The sequence below is a fragment of the Leptosomus discolor genome, unplaced genomic scaffold, assembly GCF_034619465.1.
Source record: "Leptosomus discolor isolate bLepDis1 unplaced genomic scaffold, bLepDis1.hap2 HAP2_SCAFFOLD_33, whole genome shotgun sequence".
Classification (NCBI taxonomy): Eukaryota; Metazoa; Chordata; class Aves; order Leptosomiformes; family Leptosomidae; genus Leptosomus; species Leptosomus discolor.
In genome coordinates, this window is record NW_028237861.1 from 2,758,464 (window position 1) to 2,773,578 (window position 15,115).

Sequence of the window (15,115 nt, forward strand, 5' to 3'; positions counted from 1 at the left end):
GGCTCGGGGTGCAAAGCCAGGGCTTGCAGCCCCAGACACTGCCTGAGTCAGCAGAGCTCTGCCCCAAACAAGAGCCCTGGACCGTGTAAGGGAAAGCGGCTTCTGAGCCAAACAAGAGCCCCAGGGGGGACAAAGCCTGACTTGGGGACAACGGTCCCCCGGGCTTGCCCAGGGCTGAGGCCAGGTCCCAGAGCTCCACAGCCATGGATGCCTTTCCCCAGCCCCAAACAAGATGTCAGAGGTTGCAGGGCCACCCCCACAGGCGCAGATGAGCCACCTCCCTCTCCCTCAGCCCCGCTCCGTACCACAGGCGCCATATCCCGATTCCAGAGGGTGACCCTGGTCCACGCCGTGTCGAGGACCAGCGGCGTCTGGTGCTCCCCCAGCCCAGAAATGAAATGGGAGGGCAAAGAGGTGGAGATCTGCAGGAACTGGTCTGCGAAGAAGAGGGGCGCGACGGTGGTGTTCAGCCTGCCGGAGAGAAAGGGAGACTCCGGCAAACAGCCCCAGCGGTGCCCAGCAGCCAGGTTTCGACTGATCTCTGGGACTCCTGCTTCCCTTCCCAGGCACCGAACCACAGAGGGGCTCAAAGCAAAGCCCCCGCAGCCGCTGACCGCCACCCCGCTGCTGTCACCGCCATACCCTGCCGCATCCCTGCTCCGTCCCACGCACCGCTGGGGTTGGGGCCAGGACCCGCTTCCAGACCGAATCCCTTCGGGAAGGCTCGGGGCAGGACGGGCACTTACAGGACCTGGTTGATCTGCAGCCCGTAGAGCGGGGAGGCGGCTCGGCCGCTCGCCCGCGGCGTGGCCAGGGGCACCTCGTACCGCTGCTGGGCTGGGTCCCGCAGCTGCGGGGACAGAAGGGAGGGGGGGGATGTCAGCGGGGGGGTCCGGAGCACCGGGGCACCGGTCCCGGGGCCGGCTCGCACCGTGAAGCGGAGGTGGGTGGGGGTCTCCAGCGCCACGTCCAGCCGCAAGCTGCCCACGGTCCCCGGCAGGAAGCTGGCGGCGACGCGGCGGAGCCGGGTGGCGGAGCCAGTGGCGGTGGCCGTCAGGTTCTCCGCCTGGTAGCTCCGGTAGCCGCTGGGGAAGAAGCACCAGGGCGGGCCGGGGCTGGAGCCGGAGCCGGCGGGTGCGTAGCAGCAGCCCCGCTCCTCGCAGTCCGCCCGCGACAGCAGCCGCTCGGGGCCGCAGTCGAAGCGTTCGCCCGGGGGCACCTGGCAGCCGGCAGCCCCGGGGCTGCCCGCCGCGGCAGAGCCCAGCAGCGCCAGCAGCAGCAGCGCGGCCATGGAGCCCCGGCCCCGCCATGGCCCCGCCGGCCCGGCCCGGCCTCCCAGCAGGCGCGGCGGGACCGGCCTCACATCACGGAGGCGTCTGCGGGGCGGGACCGGCCCCGGGAGCGGGCGGGCGCCTTCCCCCGCCGGGGCCGGGGCCGGGGCCTTCCGCCTCCCGGAGCTGCAGGGAAAGGCGGTGAGAGAGGGGGGGCCCGGAGGGGAAGGGGGCGGCTGCCCCCAGCGCCCCAGGCCAGGGGGAGGGATGAAGCCACCCTTGTGCAGCCAAGGAAACAAAAATCATTTGCACTGCTACAGCTTTGGTGACCACTACCTGCTACACAGACTTATTTTTTAGATATTTGTTTATTTACAAAGCCTGCAGGCTCCAGCAGAACAAGAGCTGAGGGTTACATGGATGGGGTTCGTGGCAGTCAGGCTTCCTGCGAGCCCAGCCTGGAGCCCAAGCACTGTCTGAGCCACTGGAGAGTCCGGTAGTGCTGGGGATGGTCCTGCTGGATCTGCTGGATGATGGCATCGATGGTCTGGAGCCGGTGGCGCAGTTTCTGGTGCTCATTTCTCCAGGCTTGCTCCATGCGGCACAGGGGAGTGTACGTCCCTTCCTTCAGCGCCTGCAGGTGCTTCCGGCGAGTCTGGTAGGACACGATCTCCAAAAGGTTCTGAGGAAAGCAACAACAGAAATTGCTTTGACAGCAGGCCGCAGAGAGAAAAGCACTAAGAAAGGCAGGTGACTTTTGTCACCGGTACTGGAACCATCACATTCTGAAAGGGAAGGGCTTCTGAAGAGGGACAGGGCTATGAAGTCCCTCTTGTACCGGCAGAACAGCTGCTAACGCGTACAGCCAGAGAAGTGGTTAGGTTGGAAGAGACCTTTAAGATCATTGAGTCCAACCATGAACCTAACGCTGCCAAGTCCACCATTAAACCGTGTCCCTAAGCACCACATCTACACGTCAGCCAATAGGAAAAAAAAAAAATAAAAATTAAATGTTCATCACAGAATTCCATAAACCAGAGAAATACCTGCATGCACAGGGCAACCCTCGCCAGGACAGAGTTTGACCAACTTACAACTTTTGCAGGAGGCCATTCAAGACCTTCAGCTGGCTCTCAAATCTGGAACATATGAGCAGCCAGAAAGTGCTCACAGAGGAGAGCTGTGACCGGGTATTTTCAAGACACAAACCATGTCCTGCAGGCTGATGTCTCCAGGTGAATGCTGCCTCGCTAAGAGTACAACTGCAGCCCCAATTCAGGACCCCCATGAGCCCTCAAGGTGTGCTCAGTTAACTTAAAGTGCCGCTAAAATGCCAAGCACACTCAGTTCAGGATGGTGGCGAGACAGGAGACGGGGAGCTGGCACCAGGAGAAAGCAGCCGGTCCCATTGGGCTTGCGAGCTCCAGGGAGCGGAGCCGCTCACCCGTCGCTTCCTGTTCCGACGAGCTTCTGCGTCTGCATCGAGGCCGTCGCACTCAGCCTCCAGCCTGCGCAGTTCTCGCTGCTTTTCTGAGAAGGCGGCACCGAGGGACGCCTGGGCGCTCTCCAGCTCCAGGAGGGTTGCGTTGCAGTCCTGAACGTTCTGGCAAACGGAAGAGAAGGAAAGGGCAGAGTATGGTTCTTCGTCCAGCTGCACTCCCAGCCATCTCCCCAGAACTCTCCTGTGGGGTTTTTTAAGGAGCCTCCAAAGCCTGTCCCGTCTGTGTCCCGACACCCCGCGTGTCTGCGCTCAGCCCACCCTGGTGCTCCTTACAGCCTCGGTGAACTCCTGCAGCCCTGCTCTGCTCGCTCACCTTCTGGGCTTTGCTGATCTTCTTTCTCAGCTCCTGTTTCTTGCAGTGGAAGACGCTCTTGGGGACAAGCTTCTTGTCTCTTTTGTTCTGACCCTCTCCACGAAGCGCTATCACCTCTCTGCGAGAAACAGATGCCTCCATATCACGAATCATCTTCTCCTGCTGCTTCATCAGCTGGCCATAGCGGACCTGCCGTGTGTCAAGATATGAAATAGGCTGAAAGTAACAAATGTTCACAAACGGCACCGAACCGATCCTGTGCGGCACATCCCCTCCACATAAACCAGACATACGTGACACGTGAGCGTTGGCAAGCCAAATTTGCTCTAAACCCAAACCCGGCTTGCCCTGTGTGGATCTGGAAAGCAAAGGGCTGGATTATCAACTCGTCTAAAGTAATCTTCAAAAGGTTTCACTGGAACTCCTTAGCAATAGGAAAAGCAGAAGAGTAAAGTAACCTGGGAACAAAAGGGAAGAGTTGCTTTGCCAGAAGACAGAAGGCTTCCCTAACCAGTGATTAAGATGATGCAATATTTAGTCATCAACATTCCTTTGCTTATAAATTGGGGTCACGGCATAAGGTGGCAAACATATTATGTTTTAAATAGATTTCTCAGGTGTCTCTAGACTCTGCTGCAGCCCGTTACACGGCAGGCGCAAGGAAGGCACGAAGAGCACGCACGCTGGATGTATTTCATTCAGCCCAGCTGGAGGGTGTACGATTTCCAACATTGCTGTGGCCTGGCAATGCTGCTTCCCCAGCCCGTTTCTCATCTCCTGCCTTCAGCAACGCCGAAGCTGAATCCATCGTGTGCAGCTTCCCCTCCCCAGTGCTCCTCCCCCGGGGCTCACCTGCATCCTGTGAATCTCTGTTCTCATGGCGTGGATCTCGCCGTGCCCTGACTCAGACTCCACCGCCGCATGCATCTCTCTCGTCAGCTGGATCTTCTTCTCCCACAGCAGGATTTGATGCCTTCAGTGACAGAAAGGGAAAGCGGCACCTTTGTCAGTGCCCGAGAGGACGCTCGCTCCCTGTGCACGCGTGGCAGCACGCTCCCGAGCTCAGTCCTGAACATGGAGCTGAAGGTTCAGCAGAACCTAAGGGTTTGCACGTGGGACACGTAAAAGGGCAGCCAGGAGCAGCGTGGAACCAGACAGGGAGCTCCGCCATCCACAACGTGGCACGGTGGTGGCACGGTGACTAACAACAAGTGTGCCCAGGCTGCCGGGGGCTGGTGGACCCCAGTGAGCTGCCCAGCGCAGCACGCTCGCTCCGAGTTACTGGCGGAGGAGAGCGCAGGCAGAGTCACCCCATACAGATCTCAGCAACGTCCAGCACGAGCCTGCTGGAACTGTTAAAGCCGACATCCTCACGGCTCTCGCTGCTTGCAGAGACAGCTAAAGCACCTTTCAGCTTCTGCGCCCAAAAATCCATGAAACTCCTTTCATCTTCTCCGAGAAGGACAGAAGCACATTTGCTGTTGCAGGTTCAGTTCGATGAGCAGAGAGGAAAGGTGACATGGACACCTACATTCAAAGAGGGTGGCACAAAGCAAGAACCTCTCTGGTACCTACTCTGCTTCCACCAGGCTGTTTAGGACTCTTTCCTTCTCCTCAGTCAGCTGACTGTGCTTCTCCTGCATCTCAACCGACTCTTTTTCTGCTGCCTAGGTTTGGGAAGCATAACATTGTCAGACAACACAACGTGGTCAGACTAAGAAAGATTTACATGGTCACTGTCTGCCTCCGATCTGCACGGGAGGCTGAGACCTGGAAATGAGATGTCTGTACCTTGAGAGAGCGCACAAACTCGTTCTCGGTGATCGTGTTGCCATATTGCAGCTCCTCGAAGCTGCTGCTGTTCTTGTGGATCAACACATTCAGCTTTATCAAGTCATTGGACATGTTCCTCATGTGACGTTCAATGTCCTTCTGCTCTTTTGTTTCCTGCTGAATTTCATCTACAGGTGAACAGAAAAAAAAAAAAAAAGTCTTAAAATTCCCACAAGCAGCAGGTGGAACACAGGCAAGGCGTGACAGACTGCCATCAGACCAGACAACGCTGCCTGCAGAGCCACCTGCGTCCCACGTACCCAGCCAAACCGTTTTTCCACAAGCCCAAAACCCAAATACGGTTTTGAAGGAGACTGCTGTGGAAAAGAGCTGGTTTGAGCCAAGGGAAGCGCCATCGTGGTGGGGACATTTACCCACCAACTACTTGCAAACGTTATTTAAGAAGTGTAGCACGTGACACGGCCACTTCGGTTCGGTTGTGCCCGTTAAGGCAGCGGGATCAGTCGGGACAGGGAATAACGCCAGGCAGAGCAGCAGAGGTGCCTGGCTCGTAGCCCCAGAGCAGTGCTGGGGCCGCCTGCGTTACTGCTCACACGGACGTAGGAGCACGGCGCATTCTCTGGTGAAGGTCTGGCTCACCCGTCCGTAAGCCCTCGCTCCCTTTTTCCTCCATTCACAGCTGAACGTTTTAAAAAGAGTTGGGGAATGACCTACTTTCCCTGCGCACTTTCTTCTGCTGCATTACTGTGATCCGTTTCTTTAACATATCCAGGGAGGCTACTTGTTCCTCCCGTTGGTGTGTTAACTTGACCAGCTCTTGCTGCTGACTGAGCCAGTGCTTTTGTAGCGTCATCACCTCAGAGTGATATTCTTCTATCTGCTTGGACAGCTTGTTGATCTCCATTTCCAGTGGCCCCAGTTCTTGACCCTGGATGAGGGCAAGGTTGGGGATTAATCAGGCAGAAGCTGCTGAAGCACTTTTTGCAGAAGGCCGGTCCAGCTGCTGAGATGCCTACCGAATACTTCCGCTATACTGTTACTTCCTTTGTGCCTCTATTTCCCAGGAGCTGGATGGGACCAATCATTCCTGACCTCACGGGAACAAATGCAAGGGAAGCCCGAACAGCTCTCAGGCTCTGGGGCGAGAGGGGCCTCCTAAGCTCCTACAACAGGCACATCTGGGTGTCCAAGAGTCTGCCACAGCACTCATTCTTGCATTGGGCTCTATAAAGGTCTTGCAGCTCACGGTGCCAGGGGCAGACCTGGGTATCAGCTGAATGGGGCCAAGCACCAAGTGATCTACATCACCCCGCCTGCTCCATTCGCCCCTTGTCAGTATTTGCAGGTTTTCTGATGAGACCCTAGTTACTCCCAGAGTATTGATGTCATTCAACGTTTTCATCGGGCGCAGACAACTCCCTGCAGAAATCTGTGCTGGGCACACCCTCATTTCACAATTCCCTCATGCCAGCTCCTCCCCCCCGTGCACTAAGAGCTGTTTGACAGACGTAAACATTTACATTAACTAGTGCAGCTTTTAAACCTCTATACTGATGCCTGAAAGTTTTAACTACTCAGCACTTACACAGTTACATTTATCAGGGGCACCTGTGGTCACCACAAAGAATAAAATCAAGCCTGGGACTGAAATGGGAATGTACATACCCCCTGCCGCGCAAGAATCTTCTCCAACCTCTTGTTGTACTGGCTGAGCACCGCTTGCCTGTTCTCGGTCAGGAGACTGCACCTTGCAATCTCGCTTTCCCTGCAGCTGATCAGGTCACGGGTATTTTTTACTTCCTTGTCCAGCTGACAAAGTGTGTTTTGGAGAACTGTCAGCCTGCAGCTGGTATGAGTTGCATTCAGAATAACCTGGGCCACATCATTCTCAACCTTGGAAAAATGCAGCTCCTAGGAACGCCAACAGACAGAAAACAAATTACTGTCAGCAGCAGCAGCCCATTGATTTGGAACGCCCGCTTCCCGAGGCACAGGAGTCAGGGGATTTAGATTCTCCTCCCAGGTCTGTGCCACAAGCTGCGAGCCAGCCACTTACCCGCTCTGTACCTTTGTTTCTCCATCTCCTGACGGAGATACCAACATTTACCTCTGCCATAAGGCTGCTGAAGAGCATGAAGGAGCCCAAACATCCCAAAGCCTTTAAGAGGCCGCGCTCATCACCTCTGCAGTTACCTGCCCTGCCTGGGTGTCTCCAGCTGCCCGGCTCACCAGAGCAGGACATTCTCCACCACACCCGACAAACACGTCCCTCACCGAACCACCACCGCAGCAGCCAGAAAGGCGGGTGCCTGTTGAGCGCAGCGCGAATGCAGCCGGATGACTTCTGCTGCCCCCGCGCCGCCAGCGGCCACGACTCTCTGGCTACATCCAGCCGTGCACCGCAGGTGCTGATGGGAGACAACGCGAGTGTCCACTTGTTGGTGTGCCTGTGGGAAGGGGGCGGGGGGCCCCTCTCTCACAACGGAAGCCAGCCCTGGAACTCTTCCTCTTGCTCAAGATAATGCCCCCGATTTAAAAATCCCAGGGCCAGGCTGAAGTAACCCGCAGAAATACAGAGGTGTGGGTGCCTTGTTAGTGCCAGCCCACACAACTCAACACCACAAACACTACGCTGGATCTTCTAGTTTTTCTATCTGTTCCAGTTACACACTCCCAAAGAGAGCAACTGATCGTGCCACAAAGAACTGTGGGTCTGGTTCGATTGTTCCTTGGGCTGTAATCCTCACTCAGGAACGAGAGCAGGCCTGTATCGCATTCCATGATGCCGGACAGAGATACAGGTTAGTTCAATGTGGAGTACAGCAGAACTACACATCCACTGTCTTCCTCCAATACATAAGAACTGGTACTACTTTATGGTAAAAACTCCCAGAATTCATCGTTCTGTCCCATTTTTTAAGCAAAGAAAGAATAGTACATTATGTGTCAAGGCCTTTTTGGCCAAACCCTCTCGCGTACACCAGAATCCCGCACTAAGAGCACTGGAAGAACCAAACTGAAGTCACAAACTCAGCAGACCTTCAACTTCAGGTCTGAAAAGCAGAACGAAGGCGCGGACGAAACACACTTGAGAAACACCGCTCAGGGCGGTTTCCTTCCCCCGCCCTCCCAAACGGAAGAGATAACACACCAGGTCTGTTTTTCTCCTACGGAGCTTTGCAGCCAGCTGCGAGAAGTGCTTTGTGGCTTTGCTGGACACCATCTGGTCCTGAAGCTTTGCCATGATTTCGTTCTCCATCTGCACTTTGGCATCAGTTCCTTTCTCTATGTCCTTACTGATGGACAGCAACTGATTCAGACAAGCAGCTTGATCCTAAACGCAGGAAAGACAGGAGACAGGGTCACTACAACTGTTTGGGGAAGGGGATTAAACATCTGTGTCTGATTTGAAAGGTTCTTCTTCCAAGTAACTCTCCTCACCATCCTGGTCCTGTTGAGGGCCTGCTCTGTCTCGTGGAGAACGCGAGCGTAGGTGCCAGATTCCACCTTCAAGGCCTCCTGCCTGGAAAGGCACTGGGCAATCAGCTTCTTTGTCATGTTGGCATCGTTCTGTGAACGGCTCAGGATGGCGACAAGCAACTCATTCTTCTCCTCCTCCTTCCTGATTGACTTCCTACAGCCATGGATGTCCGTTTCTAGGGACTTGAGGTCATGTCTGTACTTGCTGGAGAGGCAAAGAGGATGGAAAATCACCACAGGGGTAGACTCACGCGCTGAACAGTCATCTACAAATTCCTCTTTTCAAACACGCTACTGCAGCGACAACAGACCAAGGAGGAAGATCTTTACAAAGGCCACCCTGCTGTGACAGTGCAGAGTCATCAGAAGATGGATGGAGACAGAAGACTGAAAAGCAAACGTACGTAGGAAAATTAATTCCCGCTTTCAGTCCTGTCCCCACCCCCCACTCTTACCAGGATGCCACCATAAAAGCACATTGCAGGGAATCAGCCAGGCTGACTCCAGAGCAAATAAGCGCTTCCTTTGGCAACAACAGGACGGTTTTCCTGATGATTTCTGAAGGCATCACAAAACCCTAACTGAGAGCGACAGGTAAAATCCCTCTTGAAGTCTAGCTCTTTGGATTGAGAGATGTTGCAAAGGTGAAGGAACTCTTCTAAAGGACTAAAATATGAACAGAAAAACTCTAAACAGTTTTAAAAACCCCACACATTTTGGGGGAGAGTTGTGTTTTGGATACAGAATAGTGACAAAGAACTGTGCTTCCTATCCTTTAACCTTACTACGTGCTTCAGAGCAGCAAACTTGTTCTGCTTGACATATCCTGCACGCGCAGCAATAAACTGGAGACGCACTGTCCCTTTCAGCATCCCTCTCGTCCAACCCGTGTGAGGTCTCTCCTGGGACTGTTCTCAGATACCGTACCTCAGCAGCGCTTGGGTGGCGATATAGGCCTCATCTCTCTGCTTCATTCCCGCCAAGCTGCTATTCCAGTGGTTCATCAGTCGCTTTTTCTCCATGTTAATAGCCTGAACCTCTATACAAGCCTGGGGGAGAGAGGATTTGTAGACAGGATAAATCTATACTAGGCTGGGAAACCAAATTCACGTTACAATGCCTTTTTTTGGTGTGTGTTCATAATACGCTGGGCAGGAACAGCTTCAGCTAACGTGCCTCTGGTTTATGGTCACCCCCGACCACAGAGCATAGGTCTGCAAGGAAAAAAATGCAGAGAGGGTGGAGGAGGAAGTGATTTATAGGCAATTCTTGAGGACAAAGGGAAAAACAAAACAAAACAAAACAAAACAAAAAAGTCTTCATTCCTCCAAACAGGAACTGATCATACAACTCTGTCCTACACTGTAGCTACCACGTGAGCATGAGCCAACGGGGTCGGTCCTTCCAGAGGGAAATATTAACCAGAAGCGAAAAAAAAAACATTCTCCTACCTCATTTGCTGCTTGCCGAGTTACTTTTGTGTCCTCTGCCTGAGCCACAAACTGAGCTTCGAACAGAGCAATCTGTTCCTGCAGCTCGTAGGCTTTCCGGGTCAAGCGGTCTACCAGAAGATCCTAGAGAGGCAGAGCCAAACAGCTCAGGATGAGTAACATAATCTCAGGCTTAACCAACTAAATTCTACAGCAATAACTTGGGCTGAAAATGAATTCAGTTAGCTTTGATTCCTACTGAAACTCTTCCATTCCTATCCAAATGACTCCTGAATGCAGCAGTGACAATTTTGAAGAGAACAAAACCTTCTTTGCTGGTTTTTATCGTTCCACCCACAGTAGGAAATTGGTCCTTCAGATCTGAAGCAGCATTCATCCCTGCCAGCATGGGTTACATTGCGCCACCTCTCCAGCAGCTGGGAATCTTGATAATTTATGGTTTAAAATCCTTTGTTAAAAACCATCTAAACCCATTCCATCTCAACCGTTTGCCCACAATTCTGCATCAACAGTAATTAGTTGGTGTCCTGCTGCAAGCAGGAGGCAGCAGAGGGAGCTCCAGCACACCGACCGCTCAGTTCACCTTCCAAGTTCGCTCTTCCTTGGGACTCAGAGCAATTCTCCAGACTTCAACATACGATACTTCTTTGCTAAATATCTTTCTGCCCCCACACCCCCGTTGCCTGCGTGAAGAGTGATCACTACTGATTACTACTTCCTATTATAAGGCTCATAAAAAAATTCTGTTCAGTACATGCCACTATCTTGGTGGTGGGGATTCTTCTCATTTTCAATTATTTGGGGAAAATATCCCCACGCACCTTCCATGGTGTCTGTATATTCACTACAGCCTTCCTTCTGCCAAGGCAGCACGTCCTCCGAGACTCGCCGCTAGCCGTCACCTGAATTCATTTATTTATTTGAAAGAAGAGAGTTACTTGATACCTGTTTTTTCTTTTCCACGTCAGCTTGGGCCTTCTCCAGCTCAGCCCTCTTTGTCGACCGTTTCATTAGTAAAATATTATGGTGCATATGGGCCATGTTCTGCATGTAGAAGAGGGGCAAGGCCAGGTTTTCAAGCTGGATCTGCATTGCAGAGACTGGGGAGGCAGGGGGAAAAATATTTACAGGAAAGTATGTTTGTAAGACACACTTTAAACAGAGGTAAAAGGGAAAGAAACACAGAAGCACCCAAAGCTAAATTCGCACACTTACCAGCCAAATCAGCCCCCCTGAAATGTGAATTTGCATCAGCTTTGGAGTACAGCTCCACAAGCACAGCTAATATCTTGGTAAGCAATTCATTGCTTCCCAGCACTCAGAAGCCCAGGAGATCAAAGAAGGGGCGGCCTCAGGAGGCTGTGACTCCACTCCTCTGCCCCAAAACGGAACTGTCTCTTTCTCAGTCTGTTGAATGCTTCTCTATTTTTTTCAGCAACCTGCCAAACCTTTCTAGGCAGTTTATCCTACGCTGAGCTACCCTCGCCATCACAGTTGTTTCCCTGTCCCCTACCCACAGGCCTGCAGCACAACCAGCATGAGTCAAGTCCATTTCTTTGGCTGGGACGGGTTCCCACACGGATGGCACTCTCAGGCTCCCGGGTGCCCCTCACGACCCACGACCTTTGCGATCTCGTCACACCCTTACAGAGACACAGGCAAACGTAACAGAGCGACAGGATCTTCCTCCTTCTAAATCACAGAGCAGCCCATCTGCCCGGAACAGTTTTAGTCCTAAAGACCTTCTCAGAAGTACAAGGTAGCCACACGGTCTTAGAAACAACCAGGAATACCTGTGAAAGGTTTCAGCGAGTGCCTTATTCCTGATCAATGTTACTGTATTTTTCAATCCAATGCTTGCCTTGGATTCAAATAAATCCCTTTCTCCACACAGTACTAGAGCCAGGAAACCTGGTAAGGGCTGCCTCGGTCACCTTTCTGGCGTTCATCGTGTGTGTTCTGACACATTTGCTTGTAAGTAAGCCTGAGGCCCCCCAGCTCCTCCTCCAGCTGCTGACGTGCTGTGGCCACCTGAGAACGGCGGTCGTGGCTCTTCTCCAGTTCCAGCTGCAGGCGGGCCAGCTGCTGCTGCGCTCCGTAAAGAACCAGCCCAAGCTCTTCCCTCTCTGCTTGCCCTTTCTTCGCTGCTGCCCTCTGCAAACACAAGAGGAAACCAGTTACCTGGCTTCAGCTCGGGCAGGGGTGGGCTGCTGCGGGACGGCAAAGTAAGAATGCCACGTACCAGTCCCTGAAGCTCTAGGCTCACTTTTTCCATCTGCTTAGTGAGGTGACTCTTCAGGGCAGCCTGGAATCTTCTCATCAGAGGCTGTCAAGAAGTATGACATTGATACAAGTCAACGTACTTGTGTAAAGAAATTATGAAGAAACCTTACTGCTACCCCCGCTGTTAAATAACACAGCGTATTTTCTGCCACAGACCCTTGCATTCTTACTTTAGCTACGCTCACTGTAACGAGTGAGAGGAGTTACATAGTGGCTATTTGTTGACAGCAGAAAGCCACTACTGAGGATATCTGAAAGTCAGAAACACATCAGAAGAGCTGCCTCTGAGAGCCCATCCCCTCGCTCTTGCTGACAGTACTTCTCTTTCAGGAGCACTGAGGAGTACCAGATTTACCCACTACACGGCTCCCTCCTGAGCCTCCCGTTTGGGGTTAACCCTGAGGGAGCAGACACGCTCAGGAGTCAGTACTTCTGCAAAAGCCTGTTTTAAACACGTGGTTTCAGCCTATGGCTGAGCCGCTGCTGACAATCTACCTTGTGTATTTCATACAAATAAAAACAGCAGGTCTGCGAAGAAGAACGACAAGATTTGAGGACTTCTCACATGTTCTAGATCCAAGACAACCAGCTCTGTTTCTTCTACGGTTTCTTCACTTCTTCCACTCATTTTGTGCCCCTCAGCTCCACGCTGCTGGCATGCCTGTTCCCGCCTTTGGTCACCATGCTCACTGGTGAGCTGATCCAACTGCTCAAAGGCAGTCTCTGAGCAGAGAGAAATGGGTTCTCCAATGTCACCTGGACCCCACCTCCCAAGAAAAAAAAAAAAAAAAAAAAGAGAAGAAGACAAAGAAAATGCTTAGATTTCAAAGCGTTGTGCCTCCAGTTGGACTAACAATGACGAGAAAGGGAGAAAACTAGAAACTGCGCTTGACAGGTGGTATGGAGTGTTGTACTGTTAGCAAGGGACTGAAGGATACCTGACTCTGTGCAGCTGTTCCGCTCCGCTGACCACGCAGACACCTGCTGAGGAGCTCCTGAAGGAAGGGGAGGGTTTTCTCTCTCGGTTACTGGCTGCTCCATGTCACTCAACGCAGGAGGACAACTGTCTAATTCGACTTTGTCCAAGAAAGTCTCAGGGGATTTTTCCTGAAACGTAAAATCCACCACCTGAAACAGCTTTTCAGTCTGCCCTGACAATCTGCTTATTTCTGTCATCGCGAGACAAGAACGATGCAGACACAGAATAGGCAAGAGGGCCTTGTTCTAAACTCAGCCCACAGATACACTGGCAAAGCTGTGCCTCTGCCGATCAAAAAACCACCTTTACCCACATGCAGCACAACAGAGGAACCTCTCCAGCTCTGTCACAGCTTTTGTAGACTTTGTGCCTGACCAGTTAGCTTCTCTCTGTTCAGTTCTGGTCGGGTTTGTGTTGGCAGCAACAAAACCGCCCCAGGAGAATTTGAAGTTACAAATACCGGCCATGCCTTCTGTGAATAAGATTGTGTGTGTTGTTAGTGTCTCACCTCTGCAGAACTAACAAACAGCTCTGTAGCTCCTCTTTCTGCTGGGGGAAATGTCTCTTTTTGGTCCTGCAGAGGAACGGACCCTTCTTCTTCACTGTCGCTCCCATTCTCCGCCTCTACTGCCTAGCACACACACAGGCAAAAAGCAGAATAGCAGCGTTACAGCAGGTTGTGCATTTGGTTTAATGCTCATGCTACGGTGCTGTAACAACTGCTTTTTGTCATGGGAGTTTAATTTTGAAGTTTAATCTCGTTCACAAAAACAGTCACCCAGGCAGCATGAAGACGGTAAAGATCCTGACAAAAATTCTACACACCACTTTTAATTTCAGATGTGTCTCTGGCTCACGTCTATTTTTTAAAAAAATGCCCTTAGGGATTTTAGTCCTCCAGCTGGTGCTACACGTAGCCAAACTATTATCTTCTTTTTAAAGAGACACTGTTTTATCCCGTACCATCATTTGCCAAATTCAAATATCGTGCAGTACCAACAGACAAAGAAAACTTATCACCACCAACCTCGAACACAGCCCCCATACGTGTGTCTGTGAGATGGGGGCAACCTCCCGTTTAACATGCCTACAGCCATCTGGGAGCTGAGTGAGAAGCACATGCTTCAGGACGCTGCTGACACACAGAACTACAACTACATTTAACTTTGTTTTTTTAATAGGCAGGGCAAGACTTCAACAACCGCTCCCTTGTTTTACTTCTCCCTATTGAAACTGCTTCCATGAAGCCATCACTCTGCAAGGAGAGCGTAGGAACGTCATGCTGCCCCGCGAACGTTCTGAAGGAAATCACCTCCACAGCAAGAGGCGACGGAACTCGGACGATATCCCGCGCAGCGGAGCCGGATTCCACCCCAGAGCCCTCTGCTGCGCCACCGGCGGCCTCCTCCATATTGCTGGGCTGGGGATGGCCTGTGCCTGCAACCAGAGCGGAGGGAAGAGTGAGAACCAGCCCGGCTCCCCGGGGCCTGCCAGCTGCAGGCCGCCGCGGGGCCGGGCACGGGCACCCGCGGGGCCGGGGAGGCCGGGCGGCCGAGGGCCGGGCGGTTCAAGGCCCGGCCGCGGCCCAGCCCCACACTCACCCGCCGCCGTCTGCGCCATGTTCCCGTGTTCCCGTTGCCAGGCGACGCATCAACACCCGGTCACGTGAGCGCTCCGGGCCGCACCACCTCAGCCCGTGGAGGGGGGGGGGGGGGGAACGCGGGCCGCACCACCTCGGCTCGTGGAGATGGGGGGGGCTGTGGGGGGGGCGCTCGGCCCGCACTACCTCAGCCCGCCGGGCCCGGGGGGGGCCCGCGGCGTCCCGGCCGCCCTGGCGGCGCCAGCCCCGGTGCGGGGCAGCAGGTAACGGCGCCGAGGGCTGGAGTCCGGGCGGGGGGAGCTGCGGGGACGAGGCACCCGGGACGCTGCCCAGCACCCCGGGGATGCATCCATTTTCTTTTATCCCGCTCTTTGTCTTCCCTTCCCACCGGAGCCCCGAGGCGCTCGGTGTGCTGCCGGCTGGGGGCTGGCGGAATGCGAAAT

General features: G+C 53.5%; 1 protein-coding gene across 1 annotated transcript; it reads right to left on the reverse strand.

Moving 5' to 3' along the window:
* Window positions 1-1,626: 1,626 nt before the first annotated feature.
* LOC147412580 (coiled-coil domain-containing protein 40-like) lies at window positions 1,627-14,503 on the reverse strand. The gene is made up of 18 exons (XM_086481216.1): window positions 14,385-14,503; window positions 13,032-13,200; window positions 12,659-12,849; window positions 12,053-12,136; window positions 11,745-11,964; window positions 10,756-10,910; window positions 9,811-9,933; window positions 9,287-9,408; window positions 8,321-8,564; window positions 8,031-8,213; window positions 6,545-6,790; window positions 5,594-5,807; window positions 4,877-5,046; window positions 4,661-4,752; window positions 3,938-4,058; window positions 3,086-3,274; window positions 2,716-2,874; window positions 1,627-1,953 (listed from the first exon to the last, which is right to left on the reverse strand). The coding sequence occupies exons 1-18, from the start codon at window positions 14,481-14,483 to the stop codon at window positions 1,708-1,710; spliced, it is 3,027 nt and encodes a 1,008-aa protein (XP_086337342.1). The 5' UTR covers window positions 14,484-14,503; the 3' UTR covers window positions 1,627-1,707.
* Between the last annotated feature and the right edge of the window lie 612 nt (window positions 14,504-15,115).